General features: G+C 42.7%; 1 protein-coding gene across 1 annotated transcript; it reads left to right on the top strand.

Moving 5' to 3' along the window:
• Positions 1-74: 74 nt before the first annotated feature.
• Positions 75-13,869, top strand: ZNF614 (zinc finger protein 614). The gene is made up of 5 exons (XM_049621401.1): positions 75-183; positions 2,842-3,054; positions 11,181-11,307; positions 11,584-11,682; positions 12,256-13,869. The coding sequence occupies exons 2-5, from the start codon at positions 3,040-3,042 to the stop codon at positions 13,770-13,772; spliced, it is 1,758 nt and encodes a 585-aa protein (XP_049477358.1). The 5' UTR covers positions 75-183; positions 2,842-3,039; the 3' UTR covers positions 13,773-13,869.
• The last annotated feature ends 6,247 nt before the right edge of the window (positions 13,870-20,116 follow it).

The raw sequence follows: 20,116 nt of genomic DNA, 5'->3' as shown, positions 1-20,116 counted from the left end.
AGAGCGGAGCCCGCCGTCGGAGCCCCGAAATCCCTCAGCGCCCTCAGGTCCTCGCGGGATTCGCTGGTTCCTGTGTATCCGAGACTCTGGGTACTGCGAAGAAGGGCTTCCGACCAGGAAGTAGCTTCGGACGTGGGCGGCCTTTCGTCTGTACCCGCGGCGTTTGGAGAGGTACTGGTTCAGGTGAGTCGGGTTCTGGGCTTGGCTCGCCGCCTGTGGCGTCCGTGAAACGGGAGCGCGTGTGAAGGACCGCCGTTGGGATTTTATTTGGGTTCAGTCATTGAGGAATCCAGGGTAGTGATGGGGCCTTTGGGAATCGGTGATTAAGAGTCTGAGGAAATCGTCCACCGAGAGGCCGACTGTGTTAGGGTTCGAGGTCCACGTGGATCACGCTGCTTACGGGACTCGGTGCGTGAGAAGTCGGGTGGAAGGTTTTTTTCCGTGAACGCGTGTCTCGTTCAGGTTCGCGAGTTAATGTGGGGCTCCGTGTTAGAGAAGCCTGGGTTGGTTCAGTATGGCGTTTAATGGACGACTCACTCTCCGAGACGCTCGGTGGGCGCTGTCACTGTTTGAGGAGGACCAGGGTCCTCGGAGAATCGGAAGGTTCAGGCTCAAACCCTGAATGCCGTAAACAGACCTGAAGCCTGCATTTCCCCAGTTAATCGAAACCCAGTTCACTCCTTCAAGGTCTTCACGGACCTAAGAAAAAACTTTGCCTCCCCACATCACCACTCTTCTCCCCGTCTCCGCAAAATTCAGTGTGTTCGGGATGAGCTAGTGATAACATTTACTGTTAAAGAGGTAGTTCTTGTTCTTGCCTTTAAGGGGGTGCCTGGGTGGCTCATTCCGTCAAGCGTAGGACTTCGGTTCAGGTCGTGATCTCATCGTTCGTGGGTTCGAGCCTTGCGTCGGGCTCTGTGTTGACAGCTTAGAGCCTGGAGCCTGCTTAGGATTCTGGGTCTCCCTCTCTCTCTGCCTCTCCCCTGCTTGCGCTTTCTCTCTCAAAAACAAATAAACATTTAAAAAATTTAAGTTTACTATACTTTTGGAGATTTTAGATTTTTTTAAAGCTTTATTTATCTTTGAGGGAGGGAGCGCGCATGAGTGGGGGAGGGGCAGAGAGAGGGAGCCACAGAATCTGAAACAGGCTCCAGGCTCTGAGCTGTCAGCCCAGAGCCCGACGCGGGGCTCGAACTCACGGACCGTGAGATCGTGACCTGAGCTGAAGTCGGACGCTTAACCGACTGAGCCACCCAGGGGCCCTGAGCACAATCCAGTTTTAAAGCATTTTCATCACTCTGAAAAGTTTTCTTGGTCTTCTATCCACTCCTTCTCCACTCCTACCCCCAGCCATGCACAACCACTGATCATCTTCTTGGGTCTATTAGTTTGCAATTTCTGGACATTTCTTATAAACAGAATCATAAAGTATGTATAGTCTTCTGTTGCCACCTTTTTTGATTGGCATTAAATTTTGGTCTATATTATAATTCTCACCAGGTTTTTCCCCCTTTTTCCCAAGTGATTTATTGAGGCAAAATTGACTTACAGTAAGCCACAGATATTTAAGTCATATTGATTGGGGGACACCTGAGTGGTCAGTCAGTTAAGCGACTGATTCTTGATTTTGGCTCAGGTCATGATCTCATGGTTTGTGCATTCGATCCCCACATGGGGCCCGGTACTGAGAGTGGCGTCTGGGATTCTCTCTCTTTCCCTCTCTCTCTGCCCCTTTCTGTCTGTCTGTCTCTCTCTCAAGATAAATAAACTTTAAAAAAGTCATATTGATTGGTATTTTGACATATATACTCATGAAAGTATCACCACCATGAAGATCATAAACACACCCCTCAGCACCAAATTTTCTTTATGCTCCTTTTTAATCTACCCCTCTCATACTTCCCCATCTCTCCCCAAGCCACCACTCATCTAGTTTTCATTACTATAGGCTAGTTTATATATTTTTAAGTTTTATATAAATGGACTTATACAGGATGTGCTGGGTTTTTTTTAAATTATTTTTAATGCTTATTAAAAAAAAAACTTTTTTTTTTTTTTTTTTTTTAATTTTTGAGAGAGAATGGGAGCAGGGGAGAGTCCGAGAGAAGGACACACAGGCTCTGAAGCAGGCTCCAGGCTCTGAGCTGTCAGTGCAGAGTCCCATGAGGGGCTTGAACCCACAAACTGTGAGGTAATAACCTGAGCCAAAGTTGGATGCTTAACTGACTGAGCCACCCAGGCGCCCCTGGCCACATTTGCTTTTTATTTATTTATTTATTTTTTTAACGTTTTTCTAATTTTATTTTTGAGACAGAGAGAGACAGAGCACGAACGGGGGAGGGTCAGAGAGAGGGAGACACAGAATCTGAAACAGGCTCCAGGCTCTGAGCTGTCAGCACAGAGCCCGACGCGGGGCTCGAACTCACGGACCACGAGATCATGACCTGAGCCGAAGTCGGATGCTTAACCGACCGAGCCACCCAGGCGCCCCCACATTTGCTTTTTAAATGCACATTGTCCAGATCTTTAGAACCTTCCATATGTCCTGAATGGATGTGCCTGATAATCCGCCTGCTTCTGAGGCATTGTGCTCTTCTGCTTTTGCTTTCCCAACTCCCCTTTAATAGCCATGCCACTTCCGCTCCACATTGGAAAGGCATACCTTTCACACATTTAGAACTCCCCTGCTTTATTGCCTTACGGTGTGAAAGCCTCAGGGGCACCAGATGAAGGAACCGTTGGAAATATTGGGGTCCTTTAAGGTAAGTGCATAGCAGCAGTAACAACACCTGGGCCCAGGGCGAATGTGTAGGCAAAGTCCGTTTGCTCTTTACCCCACAGGTCCTGGGTCCCCAGGAGCAAGAGAGGTCAAGGGAAGGAATGAGGGAAGAAAGAGGAAGTTCTTGGACTTGGCTATCATTGCTTCTGGGGAGAACTTCGAGGGGACACCAAGATTTCTGACTCTAAGAACTTCGTGGCAGATGCAGGAGACACCAAAGTCATAGAATCCATGTTACTGCTTCCTGAGCATAGAAGAAAATGATCAAGGCCCAGGTAATTTTCTTTTGCTACATCTTTCCTGTGTTTTCTGACATATTTGTGGTGACCTGGAAAAAATCAATTCAACTAAAAGAAGTATAAACTGGGATACTTGGGTTCTAGGGAGAAATTAACTTAGACCCTAAATTCAAAAGCAGGGCAAAGTGAGATCAGGAATATATTACTCACAGGCGTCATCCTAAAGGATGACATCGGAACACTGTGGGTTACATTAGCTGTCACTTTGCCTCTCGTATCTCTAACAGACATCACAACCAGACGGACATGAAAAGCTACGTGATGTCCACTGACTCTGTGGGGCAGGCAGACCAGTCTCTTGGGGGATTCAATAGTTTATGTCACTTAGGTCTTGGGAAATTTCGTCAGTGGATGTCTTGGGAGGGGATCATTGGGGTATATCCTCACCCACAGCCTTGTGGTAAGTGGAAAAGCAGATTTTCTATAGCTGTCTCTTACTGAGGGCCTCCTCTGGGAATATGCCATATGCCAAGCAGAGCTCAGAGGATACAGTTCTTCAGAGCACCATAGTCTGGTGACCCAGGGAACCAACTTCATAGCAGTCTGATTTTATTCAGGAATAAAACCACTGAAATGGCCTACGAAAGTGGAAAGGTTGCATGACTTTCAAATGGTCCTCCATAAATAGGTAATTGAAGTGGAGTTTGAGTAGAGATTTGGCAGTAGTAAGTGGAAAGTGTGTTTCTCTATTAAGGGTTTGGATCGGGGCACTTGGGTGGCTCAGTCAGTTAAGCGACCAACTTCGGCTCAGGTCATGATCTCATGGTTCGTGGGTTCGAGCCCCGCCTTGGGCTCTGTGCTGACAGCTCAGAGCCTGGAGCCTGCTTTGGATTCTATGTCTTCCTCTCTCTCTGCCCCTCCCCTGCCCACACTCTGTCTCTCTTTCAAAAATAAATAAACACTAAAAATAAATAAATAAGGGACACCAGGGTGGCTCCATTGGTTAAGTGTCTGACTTTGACTTAGGTCATGATCTCGCAGTTTGTGGGTTTGAGCCCGTGTCGAGCTCTGCTAACAGCTCAGAGTCTGGAGCCTGCTTTGGATTCTGCGTCTCCCTCTCTCTCTGCCCCTTCCCCACTTGTGCTCTGTTTCTCTCTCTCAAAAATAAATAAATTATAAAAATAAGTAAGTAAGTAGATAAATAAATAAACAAAATGAGTTAATCTAGGGGCTCAGTTGGTTAAGCATCTGACTCTTTTTTTTTAAGTCTTTTTATTTTGAGAGATAGCTCTCATGCATGAGCCAGGGAGGGGGCAGAGAGAGAGAGAGAATCCCAAGCAGGCTCCGCACTGTCAGTGACGAACTGAACTGTGAAATCATGACCTGAGCCGAAATCAAGAGTCAGTTGCTTAACCGACTGAGCCACCCAGGCCCCCCAAGCATCTGACTCTTGGTTTAGGCTCAGGTCATGATCTCACAGTTGTGATACGGAGCCCCTCATCAGGCTCATGCTGGGTGTGGAGCTTGCTCAGTATTCTCTTTCTCCCTCTCCCTTTGCCCCTCCCGTGAACATGAGCACAAGCATGTGCTTGGTCTCTCTCAAAGATAGATAGATAGATAGATAGATAGATAGATAGATAGATAGATAGATACACAGACAGATAGATACGTAGGAAGGGAGGGAGGGAGGGAGGGAGGGAGGAAGGGTGAGTTAATCTAGACAAAGCATTTAGAACAGTGCCTGGTTGATAGAAAGCAGTATGTAATAGCATTCAGTGCCCCACAGCTTGCCAACACTTGTTGTTATGTTATCAAATTGTATATTTTTCAGTTTGTAGGATCTAATATTCTCTTGCCTTATTTCATTTTGCATTTTCCTCATCAGTTGTGAGGGTCAGATACATGTCTCTTTGTTGCTTTTTTGGATTATTTCTTCTTTGCTCATTTTAAAAATTAGGGGCGCCTGGGTCTCTCAGTTGGTTAAGCGTCAGACTTCAGCTCAGGTCATGATCTCACCATTTGTAGATTCGAGCCCCACGTTGGGCTCTGTGTGGACAGCTCAGAGCCTAGAGCCTGCTTCAGATTCTGTGTCTCCCTCTCTCTCTGCCCCTGCCCCAGTCACACTCTGTGTCTCTCTCTCTCTCAAAAATAAGTAAACATTAAAAAAATTAAAAAAAATAAAAGTTAACTTTTTTATCTTATTGATTTATATTATTTGTCTTGTGGTATATTGATCCTTTTATATGTTGCAAATATTTTTCTAGAATTTTCCTTGTCTTTTAGCTTTTGTTCTTAATATTTTTCTCCATGCAAAAGTTTTATTTTTTTATTCAAATTAAAATGTGTTAGTCTTTTTCTTCATGGTTTCTTACTTGTGCTATAAACATTCCGTATTTTCTTCTATTCTTTCATAAGTTCTTTCTTTAAAAGTTTATCTCCCATATTCATTAAGTATTGATGCTATGAAATAAGAACATATATATATGTAAATCTCTGCCCCTGGTTCCTGTTAATACTTAGTCTTTTACCCTGGCTCATGCCCAAGAGTTCTTCTGAAACCCTTATAATTTCCTGGTGATAGGAATGTCTGTCACTGGGCTCTTACATCTCTTGGAATTTTCTGGGTGATAGGACCATCTTTTGTTCTAATAAGGTGACTCTTGGTGTGGGCTCCTGGATGTCCCCTGTGGGGGCTGATCACTAGAAAGACCAAACCATGATTAGAAGCGCGGAACTTGTAGCCCCACCCGCCATCCTCCTGAGAAGGGAGAGGTACTGGATAATGAATTAGTAATTGATTATTAGATCATGCCCATGCAATGAGGTCTCCATAAAAAGCGCAAAAGTACAGGATTTGCAAAGCTTCTGGATGGGTAGACACATCTACATTCTGGGAGGGTGGCGTACCCCAGCTCCACAGGGACAGAAGCTTGTGGGTTTGGGACTTTCCAGACCTTTCACTAGGTGCCTCTTCATCTCGGCTGTTCATTCATATCCTTTTTTTTTTTTTTTTTTTAATTTTTAAGTAAACTCTGTGCCACACGTGGGGCTCAAACTCATGACCCCAAGGTCAAGAGTTGCGTGTTCTACCGACTGAGCCAGCCAGGCTCCCCTCATTTGTATCCTGTAAAATGTCCTTTACAATATAGTAAACGTGTGGGGTCTATGCCGACTCCAGGTGGTTGGTGCCAGAATTTCTTGGTGTGGAAAACCCACACATCTGGTCACTGAGGTATTCTGTGTGAGTGTGTAAAGAAAAACAGAAGTGAGTTTTTCTCAGCTGCCTGACAAATTACTCCAAAACTTAGCAACTTCAAACAACACCTTTTTTTAATCTCATACTTTCTGTGGTCAATAATTTTAACATGATTTAGCTAGACTGTGTTGTTTTTACTCATAGCACCTTTGACACCGTGTGAGGTTTTTTCCTCCTGACACCAGATATTGGATCTCTTCCAACACCACTTCTCCAATTCTCTGACACTGAGTACCTGCAGTTAGCAACTGGTTACACGGATTTAAGGCTGCAGACCAGCAAAATGCCCCCACTTCAGATGCCAAGCACAAGTCTTGGTCTCCTGCACTGACTGATGGGCTCTAAATTTTTTTTTTAATGTGTATTTATTTTTTGAGAGAGAGAGAGACAGAGTGTGAGTGGAGGAGGGGCAGAGAGAGAGGGAGAAACAGAATCCAAAGGAGGCTTCAGGCTTTGAGCTGTCAGCACAGAGTCTGATGTGGGGTTGGAACTCATGAACTGCAAGATCATGACCTGAGCGGAAGTTGGACGCTTAACTGACTGAGCCATCCAGGTGCCCCTGATGGGCTCTAAATTTATCACGGTTTCCATGGTCCCTTTCTCAGGACAGTGTGGAGGACTGCAACCCTTCCAGGACCTCGATGTGCTAATGAACTTGGAGGAAGCTTGCTGAACCTGTAGTTTTGGGGGTTTTGTGAAGATTTCGTTATGTGGACATGATGGATTAAATCATTGGCCACGTAAACTCCATCTCTAATCCTTCTCCCCTCTATGGAGGTTGGGAGGCGTGGCCAAAAGTTCAACCCTGTAATCATGGGTTTGTTCTTCTGGCATCCAGCCCCCATCCTGCAGTGGTGTGATAGCCTGGGCTACCAGTCATCTCATTAGCACACAAAAAACACTTAACACTGGAGATTCTAGGCATTTTCAGAGTTCTTTGTACTTGGAACCAGGGCCAAAAGCCAAATATTTTGTGTCATGTTGCTGCTGGGTACTTTGTTTCACACTCTTTCCTGAGCCTGTAATCAAGGTGTAAGCCAGGGTGGCGTCTGATCTGGAGGCTCAGGTGGGGAAGGATGCACTTCTAAGCTCACTTATTGGGTTTTTGGCAGGATTCATTTCCAGAAGGGCCGATCAGATGAGATCCTCAGTTCCTACCTGTCTGCTCGTATAAGATTCTTACTTTTTAGTTCCTTGCCACATGGGCCCCCCAACATGCCACTTGTTACATCAAAGTCATCAAAGGACAGGTTCTGTTAGCAAGATGGAATTCACACGCACAATTGTATGAGGTCACCTCTAAACCCGTGGAATTACCTGTGTGATTGGAGTGTCTTTGTTATTCATCATGGGCCACGGGGACCACACTTTATAGTTTATGTCAATGAAGTGACTCATGTAGGCCCTAAATAATTTGTGCTAATGAGGTGACTCAAGACGGGACTGTCCATGCCAGAAGGACCAACCATGTGATTTGTGGCTTTGAACCAGGTGACCTCCAGGAAGGGGAAGGAACCTGGAGATTGAGTTCAGTGATGTAGTCTGTGTTTCAGTAAATCATGCATAAATCATGAGGCCTCAGTGAAAACTCTGGACAATGAGGTTTAGGTGAACTTCCTAGGTTGGCAACAGTCTTGAGTACAGTCACCGTGACTAGGAGTACACAATGCTGTCCACACTTCACAAGGAGAGTCCTGTGTTTCAATATCAAACGGTCTTCATGCCTGGCCATTTTGGCACAAAAAATCAGGGCTTTGAAAAGAATATTGCATTCTTTTCTGAATTTGGTTGTTTCTGCTGTAGGTGATCTGGCTTTTGTATCTGGATGCTTTTATAGTTTCCCTTTGCATTTGGTGTATCATAGTCTAATGCGTTGAGGTATAGACTTCCTGCTTGGAGTTTTTTGGGAGTTGTGAATCTGAGGTTTGGAGTATTTAATTAGTTGTGAGTTTTGCAGCTTTTAGGTCTTTGGATACTGCTTCTCCAGTATTCCCTTTTATTTTTGAGAAACTATAAGCTGGTATATATCAGATCTTTTGACACTGTATGCTTATTAATCTCTTTCTTACATTAACCTTCTTTTCTGTGGTCCATTTTTGGTAATTTCTTCAGTTATATTCCAGCTTACTACAGTGTATCTAATGTGCTGTTTTCTGTCTACTGATAGATGTATGTGTATGTATGTTTGTCTATTAGAAGTTTCTTTTTTTCCCCCCAAATATTCCTAATCAACTTTAGTGGTCTTTTTGCATTAGATATACCTTGTATGGTTTTTCTTATTCTCTTACATTTATTAAAAATACTATCTTATAAACTGTGAATGTGGTCTGGTTGATGCTCATATTGGCTGTGAAGTTTTCTTGTAAAGTAAAAATATTTTATTTGTCCTGGTGTTATTTGCCTATTTTTAGTATTTGAAAATGGTGCTTATGTAGTCAACTAGTCTTTGACAAAGCAGGAAAAAATATCCAGTGTGGGGAAGAAAGCCTATTCAACCACTGGTGTTGGGAAAACTGGACAGCTACGTGCAGAAGAATGAAACTGGACCACTTTCTTATACCATACACAAAAATAAATTCAAAATGGATGAAAGATCTAGATGTGAGACAGGAAACCATCAAAATCTTGGAAGAGAACACTGGCAGCAACTTCTTTGACCTTGGCCGTAGCAACTTCTTACTAGATACATCTCCAGAGGCAAGGAGAGTAAAAGCAAACATGAACTATTGGGACCTCATCAAGATAAAAATCTTCTGCACAGCAAAGGAAACAACCAATGGAACTAAAAGGCAGCCTATGGAATGGGAGAAGATATTTTCAAGTGACATATCTGATAAAGGTCAGTATCCAAAGTCTATAAAGAACTTACCAACTCAATACCCAAAAAACAAATAATCCAGTTAAGAAATGGGAAGAAGACATGAATAGACACTTCTTCAAAGAGGGCATCCAAATGACTAATGGACACATGAAAAGATACTCAACATCACTCATCATCAGGGAAATACAAATCAAAACCATGATGAGATACCACCTCACACCTGTCAGAACGAATGGCTAAAATTAACAGCAGAAGAAACAACAGGTGTTGGCAAAGATGCGGAGGAAGGGGAACCCTCTTACACTGTTGATGCGAATGCAGACTGGAGCAGCAACTCGAAAACAGTATGGAGATTCCTTAAAAAGTTAGAAATAGAACTACTCTATGACCCAGCAATTGCACTACTAAGTATTTACCCAAAGGATACAGAAATACAGATTCGAAGGGGCACATGCACCCCGATGTTTGTGGGAGCATTATGAACAATAGCCAAAGTATGGAAAGAGCCCAAATGTCCATCAACTGATGAATGGATAGAGAAGTGGTATATATATGCAATGGAATATTACTCAGCGATCAAAAAGAATGAGATCTTGCCATTTGCAACTATGTGGATAGAGCTAGAGTATATTATTATGCTAAGCGAAATAATCAGAGAAAGACAAATACTATATGATTTCACTCATGTGGAATTTAAGAAACAAAACAGATGAACATATGGTAACGGGGGAAAAAGAGAGAGAAGGAAACAAACCAAAAGAGACTCTTAATTTTTTTTTAATGTTTATTTATTTTTGAGAGAGAGAGAGTGCGAGCAGGGCAGGGGCAGAGACAAAGGGAGACACAGAATCCGAAGCAGGTTCCAGGCTCTGAGCTATCAGCATACAGCCCAACATGTGGCTCTAATTCAAGGACTCCAAGATCATGACCTGATCCAAGGTCAGACACTCAACTGACTGAGCCATCCAGGTGGCCCAAACCATAAGAGACTTTTAAGGATAGAGAAAAAACTGAGGGTTAATGGAGGGAGTGGGAGAATGGTGGGCTAGTTGGGTGATGGAAAGTAAGGAGGGCACTTTTTATGATGAACACTGGGTGTTGTAGGTAAGTGATGAACCACTGAATTCTTTTTTTTTTTTTTTTACATTTATTTATTTTGATATACAGAGAGCAAGCAGGAGAAAGGCAGAGAGAGAGGAGAGAGAGATTCCAAGCAGGCTCTGGGCTATCAGCACAGAGCCCAACACGGGGCTCAAACTCTTGAACTATGAGATCATGACCTGAGCCGAAATCAAGAGTTGGACACTCAACCGACTGAGCCACCCAGGTGCCCTGTGATGAACCACTGAATTCTATTTTTGAGACCAATATCGCCCTGTATGTTAACTAACTATTTAAATAAAAAGTTGAAGGAAAAATAAATAAGTGAAAAAGAAAATGGTGCTAAAATATATTGAAAGATAGGATTTTGCTTCCACTAAAATGCATTTAAGAAAAGTATATAGGGGCACCTGGGCGGCTCAGTTAAGCCTCTGCCTTTGGCCCAGGTCATGAGCTTGCAGTTTGTGAGTTCAAGTCCCACATCAGGTGAGCTCGAGCCATGCATCGGGCTCTGGGTGAACTTGAGTCCTGCATTTGGCTTTGGGTAAACCTGAGCCCTGCTTCAGGTGAGCCCTGCTCCTCTCTCCCTCTCTCTCTCCCTCCCTCTCTCTCTCTCTCTCTCTTTTTCTGCCCCTTGCTCACTTGCACCATCTCTCTCAAAAAAAAAAAAAAAACATATTTGGATGAGGCTTTGGTGATTACAACTTCCCTCATGCTTCTTCCGTGTTGATAAAAGTAATTCACATCAGGGGCGCCTGGGTGGCTCGGTTGAGCATCCGACTTCGGCTCAGGTCATGATCTCGCGGTCCGTGGGTTCGAGCCCTGCGTTGGGCTCTGTGCTGACAGCTCAGAGCTTGGAGTCTGTTTCAGATTCTGTGTCTTCCTCTCTTTCTGACCCACCCCCGTTCATGCTGTCTCTCTCTGTCTCAAAAATAAATAAATGTTAAAAGTAATTCACATTAAACAGGACTGTTGTTGTTACAGGAATTACTGACACTGGAGGACGTGGCTGTGGACTTCTCCCGGGAGGAGTGGCAGCTCCTGGCCCCCGCCCAGAAGGACTTGTACCGGGATGTGATGTTGGAGAACTACAGGAACCTGGTGTCAGTGGGTGAGGAGAACTCCCCTGTGTCACTTAGAGGTGCCTGGGCACTGGCCTTTCCTCTATCACTCAATGAAAGCTTTGCCATCGCTGTGGTCTTGAGAAGAGTCCAATGTTTGGTCCCCTTTCTTGACCCCAGACAAAGCAGTGTAATCTTTTCTATCCTGAAAGAGAATCTTTGCATGTGAGAGATTGGTTGTCTCTAAAATGTAGTATTTTCCCATCTTGACCTACTGTACCCCAAGTCACTAAGCATCTAAGTCTTCTGTCATTTCTCATGAACAGGGTGTCAAGCTACCAAACGAGGTGCACTCTCTGTGTTGGAACACAGAGACGGAGCATGGATGAAAGCAGAGGATGAAATCCAGGATAGAACCCGTGCAGGTGAGTGAGTGAGAACCAGCAAGGGGAATGGTGGAGGAAGTTACATTCTAGTCATGAAGACAAGGTGTCACAGCAGAGAGGGTGTCTGAAGATACCTAAACAGCCCCTCCTCATACTCCTTTCCCCAGATGAGAACTGTTTTTCTTTGTGGCTATTTAGCTTTAAATATGCTCCTTTTCTCTCCTTGGATCTTCCATTTATTTCATCTTACATCTTTATAATTTTCTTTTAAACTGGGATCATGGAGGGGGCACCTGGGGGCTCAGATGGTAAGCGTCCGACTTCTACTCGGGTCATGATCTCATGGTTCATGGGTTCGAGCCCCACATCAGGCTCTGTGCTGACAGCTCAGAGCCTGGAGCCTTCTTTGGATTCTGTGTCTCCCTCTCTGTTCCTCCCCTGCTCACACTCTGTCTCTTTCTGTCTCTCTAAATAAACGTTGAAAAAAATTTTTTTTCAATAAATTGGGATCATATGATCAACAATAAAGAGTCACCCCTGCTATGTCATCTTTAAAACACTTTTATTTCATACCGTTCTCATGAGACAATTTGTTACTGTCTTTTTGCCTAGGAATTGGGAAGGTTGACAGTCATCTGCAAGAGCACTCTCAAAACCACAGATTTCTGAAGAGCCTTCAACAATATGGAGAACAGAGCACATTTAGAAATGCTGTTCACCTGAGCGAATTACATTTTGCCTTAACACAAAATCATGTGTTTGACTTATGTAGAAAAGCTTTGAAATCAAGTTTAAGTTTAGTTAACCAGAAGAGAAGATATGAAAAAGAGAAAGCCGATGACTCTAATGGAGACGAGAAATCTTTTCTACGTGGTAATCATGAACGTTTGTATACTGGAATTGAATTCCCCGAATGTGCGAAACACGTCAGCACTAAATTCCAAGTCTTTAAGCATCGGAGGACTCCTGACACGGAGAACTCCCAAGCATGCATCGAAGGTGAGAGAACGTGCATCAGGAGGTCCCGGCTCCTTTACCGTGAGGGCGGTCGCGGAGGAGAGAAGCCCCGCGGGTGTGATCCGTGTGGGAGATCCTTCTCCAGAAATGTCACGTTCACTAAGCATCAGAAAACTCCCGCACCAGACAGAGTCTGTTTGGCCAACGACTGCAGAAGAGGCGCTAGCGCGAAGGGCAGCCTTGCTGTGCCTCAGCAAACCCGTACGGCAGAGCGGTCCTACACGTGTGGCGAGTGTGGAAAAGGCTTCGCCATGAAGCGCTATCTGATCGCACATCAGCGAACTCACAGTGGAGAGAAACCTTACGTCTGTGACGAATGTGGAAAAGGCTTCACCGTGAAGAGCAACCTCGTTGTGCATCAGCGAACTCACACAGGGGAGAGACCCTACATGTGCACTGAATGTGGAAAAGGCTTCACCATGAAGCGTTACCTTGTTGTACATCAGCGAACTCATACCGGAGAGAAACCGTATACATGCGGCGAATGTGGAAAAGGCTTCACTGTGAAGAGTAATCTCATTGTGCACCAGCGATCTCATACTGGCGAAAAATCTTACATGTGCTCTGAGTGTGGAAAAGGCTTCACCACAAAGCGCACCCTCGTTATACATCAGCGAACTCACACAGGAGAGAAATCTTACCTATGTAATGAATGCGGAAAAGGCTTCACCACAAAGCGCACCCTCGTTATACATCGGCGAACTCATACAGGTGAGAGACCCTATGAATGCAGGGAGTGTGGTAAAGCCTTCAGCCAGAAGATCTGCCTCATACAACATGAGAGGTGTCATACAGGAAAGACTCCCTTTGTGTGTGCTGAGTGTGGCAAATCCTACTCTCACAAATACGGTCTCGTTACGCATCAGAGAATTCACACGGGGGAGAAACCCTATGAGTGCAGTGAATGTGGGAAAGCCTTCACCACAAAGTCAGTACTCAACGTCCATCAAAGAACTCACACAGGAGAGCGACCCTACGGATGCAGCGATTGTGAGAAAGCCTTCTCGCACTTGTCAAACCTTGTTAAACATAAGAAAATGCACACGAGAGAAACAGGTAGATTCAGTCAGGTTGGAAATTCCTTTAACACAGAGTCGGGGCTCATTACTTAACGAGTGAACTCGTGCAAAACAAAAGCCCTTTGAATGTGATGCCTTCTGTGGCAACCAAGACTTCGTTAAACATCACTGTTTCCAGCAGATTGGAATGTCGTTGTGTCCCTGCCTGTTGTCATATGTGTGCCCTGAGGAGATCAGAGAACTCGTCCAGGAGGTAAACCTGGTGAATACAGTGAATGTGGTGCCTTCCGTGATCCTTACCTCGTATTTTCTGTCAATGAAAACATGTTGGAAAAACTCATGCATTGAGCATGGAGATGCCTTGAGCAAAACTTGCTAGTTTCATTATATTCTGAGGAGTGGATACTGAGCCAAATTCTGTTGACTACAGAGACTAGGAAGGCCTTCAGTGGGAAGGTAGATTATTATCAGGGATCGTCGTAGATCATCAGTGAGCTTATTGTTCATAGAAATACCATTTTAAAGAAATTCATGTTGACCATGACCATGGGAAAGCCTTTACCCAGAAAGAAGACCTCAGTGAGTGTCAAGAGTCCACACTGGAGCAAAACTTTAGGAGGACAGTATGACAGGATGTCAGTGATACATCCTGCCTTGTTTGGTCAGGTATCATACAGAAATTAAAACTCTATGAACATGCTAAATGTAGAGCACCTTTAGTCAGATATCAGAGAACTCGTGAAGGAATGAAGTCCTGTGAAAGTGGAAAATATTTGAATGCCTTTTTAAAAAAAGGTTTTTTAATGTTTATTTTCAGAGAGAGGGTACAAGTGGGGGAGGGACCAGGGGTGGGGGGAGCGGGGACAGTGGATCCAAAGCCAGCTTTATGTGGACAGCAGAGAGCCTAATGCGGGGCTCGAACTTGCAAACTGTGAGATCATGACCAACTAGGCCAAAGTTGGACGCTTAACCAACTGAGCCACCCAGGTACCCCTGTTTGAGTGCTTTTAAATATTGCAAGTCTGACCTCATTGTATACATCAGGTAATTCACCTCATGTGCATTTTCAGATGATACTTGGGAACCCTTTTCTAGTTGCCTTGTCACTAATTCCATAGTTTAAAAGTTAGTCTGCTTTCTTCATCATTGACTAATATTTATTGTTCTATGGAGTGTTCTAGGACTACCCTGTATTATATGATTTGTAAATTTAGTGTTTTGAAGTATTTTTTTTTATTAAAAAAAATTTTTTTTTTAACATTTATTTATTTTTGAGACAGAGACAGAGCATGAACGGGGGAGGGTCAGAGAGAGAGGGACACACAGAATCTGAAACAGGCCCCAGGCTCTGAGCTGTCAGCACAGAGCCCGACGCGGGGCTCGAACTCACAGACCGTGAGATCATGACCTGAGCCGAAGTTGGACGCTTAACCGACCAAGCCACCCAGGCGCCCCGAGTATTTTGAAGTATTTTTTTTTTTTTTTAATTTTAATGTTTATTTATTTTTGAGACAGAGAGAGACGGAGCATGAACAGGGGAGGGGCATAGAGAGAGAGACACAGAATCTGAAACAGGCTCCAGGCTCTCAGCGGTCAGCACAGAGCCCGACGTGGGGCTCAAACTCACGGACCGTGAGATCATGACCTGAGCCGAAGTCGGATGCTTAACCGACCGAGCCACCCAGGCGCCCTGTATTTTGAAGTATTTTAAAAGGAAACTTTTAAATTTATGATAGCAGATATTTGTACTTGCTTAACTCAGTTTTTAATTATGACCAGATATTTTATAAAACCACCTTCCAAGTTTTTTTTTAATTTTGTTTTTTAATGTTTATTTACTTTTGAGAGAGAGAGAGAGACAGAGCACAAGCAGGGGAGGGGCAGAGAGAGAGGAGACACTGAATCTGTAGTAGGCTCCAGGCTCTGAGCTGTCAGCACAGAGCCCAATGTGGGGCTCACACTCGCCAATCAGGAGATCATGAACTGAGCCAAAGTTGGATGCTCAACCAACTGAGCCACCCAGGCAACCCCCAAGTTATTTTTGAAAATGTTTAATTTGAAATCATTTTAACTTAGAAGAAATTGCAAGATAGTCCAGAGACTTCCCTAGTATCCTTTACCTAATGTCTCCCAGTATGTAAACCACACTTTGTTGTTGAATCTAGGAAAATGACATTGGTAGTGTACTGTTAGCTAAACCCTTAACCTTATTTGGATTTCATTAGATTTTCATAGTTTTTGTTTTGTTTTGTTTTTTTAGGTTGTAATTCTAAGCAGCTTTATTACATTATAGAGAGTCATGTAAACCACTACCACAACCAGGATGTAAAACTGTAATCAACACAGAGTCTCTCCCTTTTTATGTTCATACCCTTTATCCAGACCTACCTCCTGCAACCACTTATATTTTCCATCAGTATAACCGTGTAATTCTATGAATGCTATAAAAATCATTTTTATAACTGGATTTTATATATTTTGTAGATATATTGTATTTATATAATTTTATAATTTTGATAAAGGTTATTACAATATTATTGACTATGTACAAATTTATAATTTTTTATTAATAGGGAGCATGTAAACTTTTCATGTTTTTGTCATTCGCAAATTGCTCTGAAGACTTACTTGAGTTGCTGGATGGTTTTATTATCGTGAGTAGTACACATACAAATGTGTCATTACTGACACATTTTATTAGTAATACACATGACCAGTTTATTTTTCCCTTTATTTTTTTAAATTTTTTAAATTAAAAAAATTTTTGAGAGAAAGAACGCACGTGAGCAGGGGGCAGAACGGGAGAGAGATGGAGAGAGAAGCGGGGCTCACCTGCAGCGCAACACAAGTTCACCCAAAGTGGGTCTCGGGCTCACCGATGATGGGGCTTGAACTCATGAACCGTGAGATCATGAGCTGAGCTGAAATCTGAAGCTTAACTGACTAAGCCACCCAGGTGCCCCTTTCCCTTCACTTGAGATTTCCTGGTTTCAACTGTTATAAAGATGGAATGAAATCTGCATACGGGGCTTTGTGTGAACATAAATTTTAATTCCTCTACAATAAATATTCAAGTGTATGATTGTTGGGATGTATGGTAAGTTGTGTTTAGCCTTTTAAGAAACTAGTCTCTTCCAATGTCCCTGTGCTCTTTTACATTCTCACCAGCAGTGTATGAAATACTGTTCCACATCCTCTCCAGCACTGGGCATTCAGTATACTTGGCCCTTGAATAATGTAGGGGTTAGGGGCACCGACCCCCACGCAGTTGAAAATCCACATATAACTTTACTAATAGCCAACTGTTGACCGGGAGCCTTACCAATAACATAAATAGTTGCTTAACACATATTTTGTATATTGTATGTATTATATACTGTATTCTTAAAGTAAGCAATAGAAAAGAAAATGTTAAAATCAGACTTTTGGGGAAGAAAGAAAAATACCATATGATTTTACTCATACATGGAATTAAAGAAACAAACGAATAAAGCAAAAAAAAAAAAGACCAAAAAACCAGACTGTTAAATATAGAGAACAATCTGAGGGTTACTAGGAGGGGAGGTGGGTAGGGGAATGGGTAAAAACATGGGGATTAAGAGTACACTTATGGTGAGCACTGAGTAATTTATAGAATTGTTGAATCACTGTATTATACACCTAAAATTAGTATAACACTGTATGTTAATTATACTGGAATGTTAAAAAATTTACAAAGCCTAAGAAAAACAAAAACAAGGAAGAGAAAGTACATTTATAGTGCTTTACTGTAAAAAAAAAACAAACAACCCTGCATGTAAGTGAACCCATGCAGTTCAACCCCACGTTGCTCAAGGGTCAGCGGTAGATTTTATTTTAGCCATTCCACTAGCAGCATAGGAGAGACTCAGTTGCTCTCCATCCTCACCAGCACTTGGTATTGTCGTTATATTTTACATTAACCATTTTATTAGGTATATAGTAGTAACCGATCTGGAGCTTAACTTGGGTCTCCCTAATGGCTAACGATATTCCACACATCATTACTACTATTATTACAGACTTATTTATCTTATAACTGGAAGTTTGTACCTTTTGATCACCTTCACCCATTTCATCCACATCCCACCCCCACCCCTGCCTGTCACAACCAAATTTTTTTCTGTATCTAGGAGTTTGGGGTTTTTTTTTAGATTCCATATATAAATAAGATCATACAGTATTTGTCTTTCTCTGATTTATTTCACTCAGCATAATACCCTTAGGATCTATTCATGAGTCATATATGACAGGATTTTCTTCTTTTCTTTTTTTTTTTAAGTTTATTTATTTTGAGAGGGCACAATTGGGGGCAGGTCAGAGAGAGGGAGAAAGAGAGAATCCCAAGCAGGCTCCACGCTGTCAGTGCAGAGCCCAACACGGGGCTCAGCCTCACAAACCGTGAGATCGTGACCTGAGCTGAAGCCAAGAGCTGGATGCTTAACCAACTGAGCCACCCAGGTGTCCCAAGGTTTTCTTTTTTATGGCTGAATATTCAGTTGTGTGTGTTTGTGCCTGTACCACATTTTTTAAATCCATTCGTTTGTATAGGACACTTAGCTTTTGATGCATGGCTATTGTAAACAATACTGCAGTGAACGTGGGGGTACGGCTGTGTTTCTGAAACAGTGACTTCATTCCATTTGAGTGGATACAGGAGAATTGGTGGATCATATTGTAGTTTTGTTTTTAATTTTTTGAGGAACCTCCGTACTGTTTCACAGTGGCTGCACCAGTTTACAGTATGTCTGTAGGTTGTTCATGAAGAGACATCTCTGATTTAACAAATCACCTACCGGTGTACATTCATACTGGTATTTGTTTCTTTTGACTGCATTACAAAACTACTTTCCTAAAAGTTAATGTCTAAAGACATTTACCAATTCTGTTGTGTGGGTCTAGGGTTGGATTGTCTAGTGTGGGCTGTTTCGACTGGGGCTGCATGAGCTAGATGGCTTTTTTTTTTTTTTTTTTTTACACGTCTAAGTGTCCCTGGAATGGATGGGGTCATTCACAATCTCATGCTGCAAGAGGCTAGCCTGGGCTCTAGTATAATGTGTTAGAGGAGCTTCAAGAGAACCATATACCATACCTCACTGAGCAAGTCTGGTTCTGTCCTGTTTGTTACTGTCTTATTGGACACATTAGTCAGAGTCCCTAGGAGGGGATGCTATCCAAAAGTGTGAATATAGAGATGGAAGGATAAATTTATTTTTTTAAATTAAATATGTTTATTTTTGAGAGAGAGAACAAGCAAGCGAGGGGCAGAGAGAGAGGGAGAAAGAAAATCCCAAGCAAGCTCTGAACTGTCAGTGCAGAGCCGGATGTGGGACTCGAACTCATGAACTGTGAGATTGTGACCTGAGCCAAAATCGAGAGTTGGACGTTTAACCGACTGAACCACTCAGGCGCCCTGCAAGAGTAAATTTAAGAATCACAAGAGTGTTTTATTTCCTTACATTTGTCAAAATTTATACCATAAATATCCTTGTACATGTTTGTTCTCAAAAAGATTAATTTCTACTGAATCAATTCTTAATATTAATCCCTGGCTCAAGGAGAATGAAAAGCTTAAATTGGATAATTGCAGATTGTACTCTAAAAACATTTTACTAATTTACATACTCTGGTCTGAAGCCTGTCGTCCTAAACATACCAAATACCTAAAACTTATTAAATGTGGTGTGCATCTTTTAAACTTAGAACTGTGATAAGCATGATAATAACCTCAATTAATTCAAAGCTGTACATGGTGGACAACAGTTACCTACTATGCAGATGAGAAAAAATAAAACTTAGGCTTAGCATAAGAGTGCCTTTATCCACATGGCCTCGCCACTGTGAATGTTGCTCATCATGAATGTTAAGGTTTAAAATGTTTTTGTTTCATGTTTATTTTGCATTTATTTGAATATTAGACGCATTTTAAAACTTGTTATGAGTACTTGCGACTTTTAAAAGTAAATGGCCTGTTTATTATTTAGTTATTTAAAAAATTAGGTTGGCCTTTCTCTTATTCCTTTTGTAATAGGGTGTGGAAGAGTGGATCTCATGTATTGATCATAGGAATGGAAACTGACACATTGACTCTGGAAAAGTTTGGCGGTTTCTCTTACACACACACACACACACACACACACACACACACACACACTCAGGCCTTTCCTGTCCTTTCCCTCCATTCTTCCAATATATATGACAGGTTCAGTTGGATCCAAATTTAGGATTTATATTGCTGTGATTGTTGATGCTTTTCGCAATTGACACATGTGGTATAACATTCTTTTTTTTACACAACTTTTATTCTTGTGGAAGCTGTCACAGTTGCCTATTCCTGGCCACTGGTCCTCAGAGCCCTGCCTTCCTCTCTGGACCCAGGAAAAGCTCAGTGTGCAGCCTAGGCTCCGCCCTTCCCTGGG

This window comes from Panthera uncia, assembly GCF_023721935.1.
Source record: "Panthera uncia isolate 11264 chromosome E2 unlocalized genomic scaffold, Puncia_PCG_1.0 HiC_scaffold_19, whole genome shotgun sequence".
In the NCBI taxonomy this organism is placed as follows: Eukaryota; Metazoa; Chordata; class Mammalia; order Carnivora; family Felidae; genus Panthera; species Panthera uncia.
This window is presented reverse-complemented; position numbering and strand designations above follow the sequence as displayed.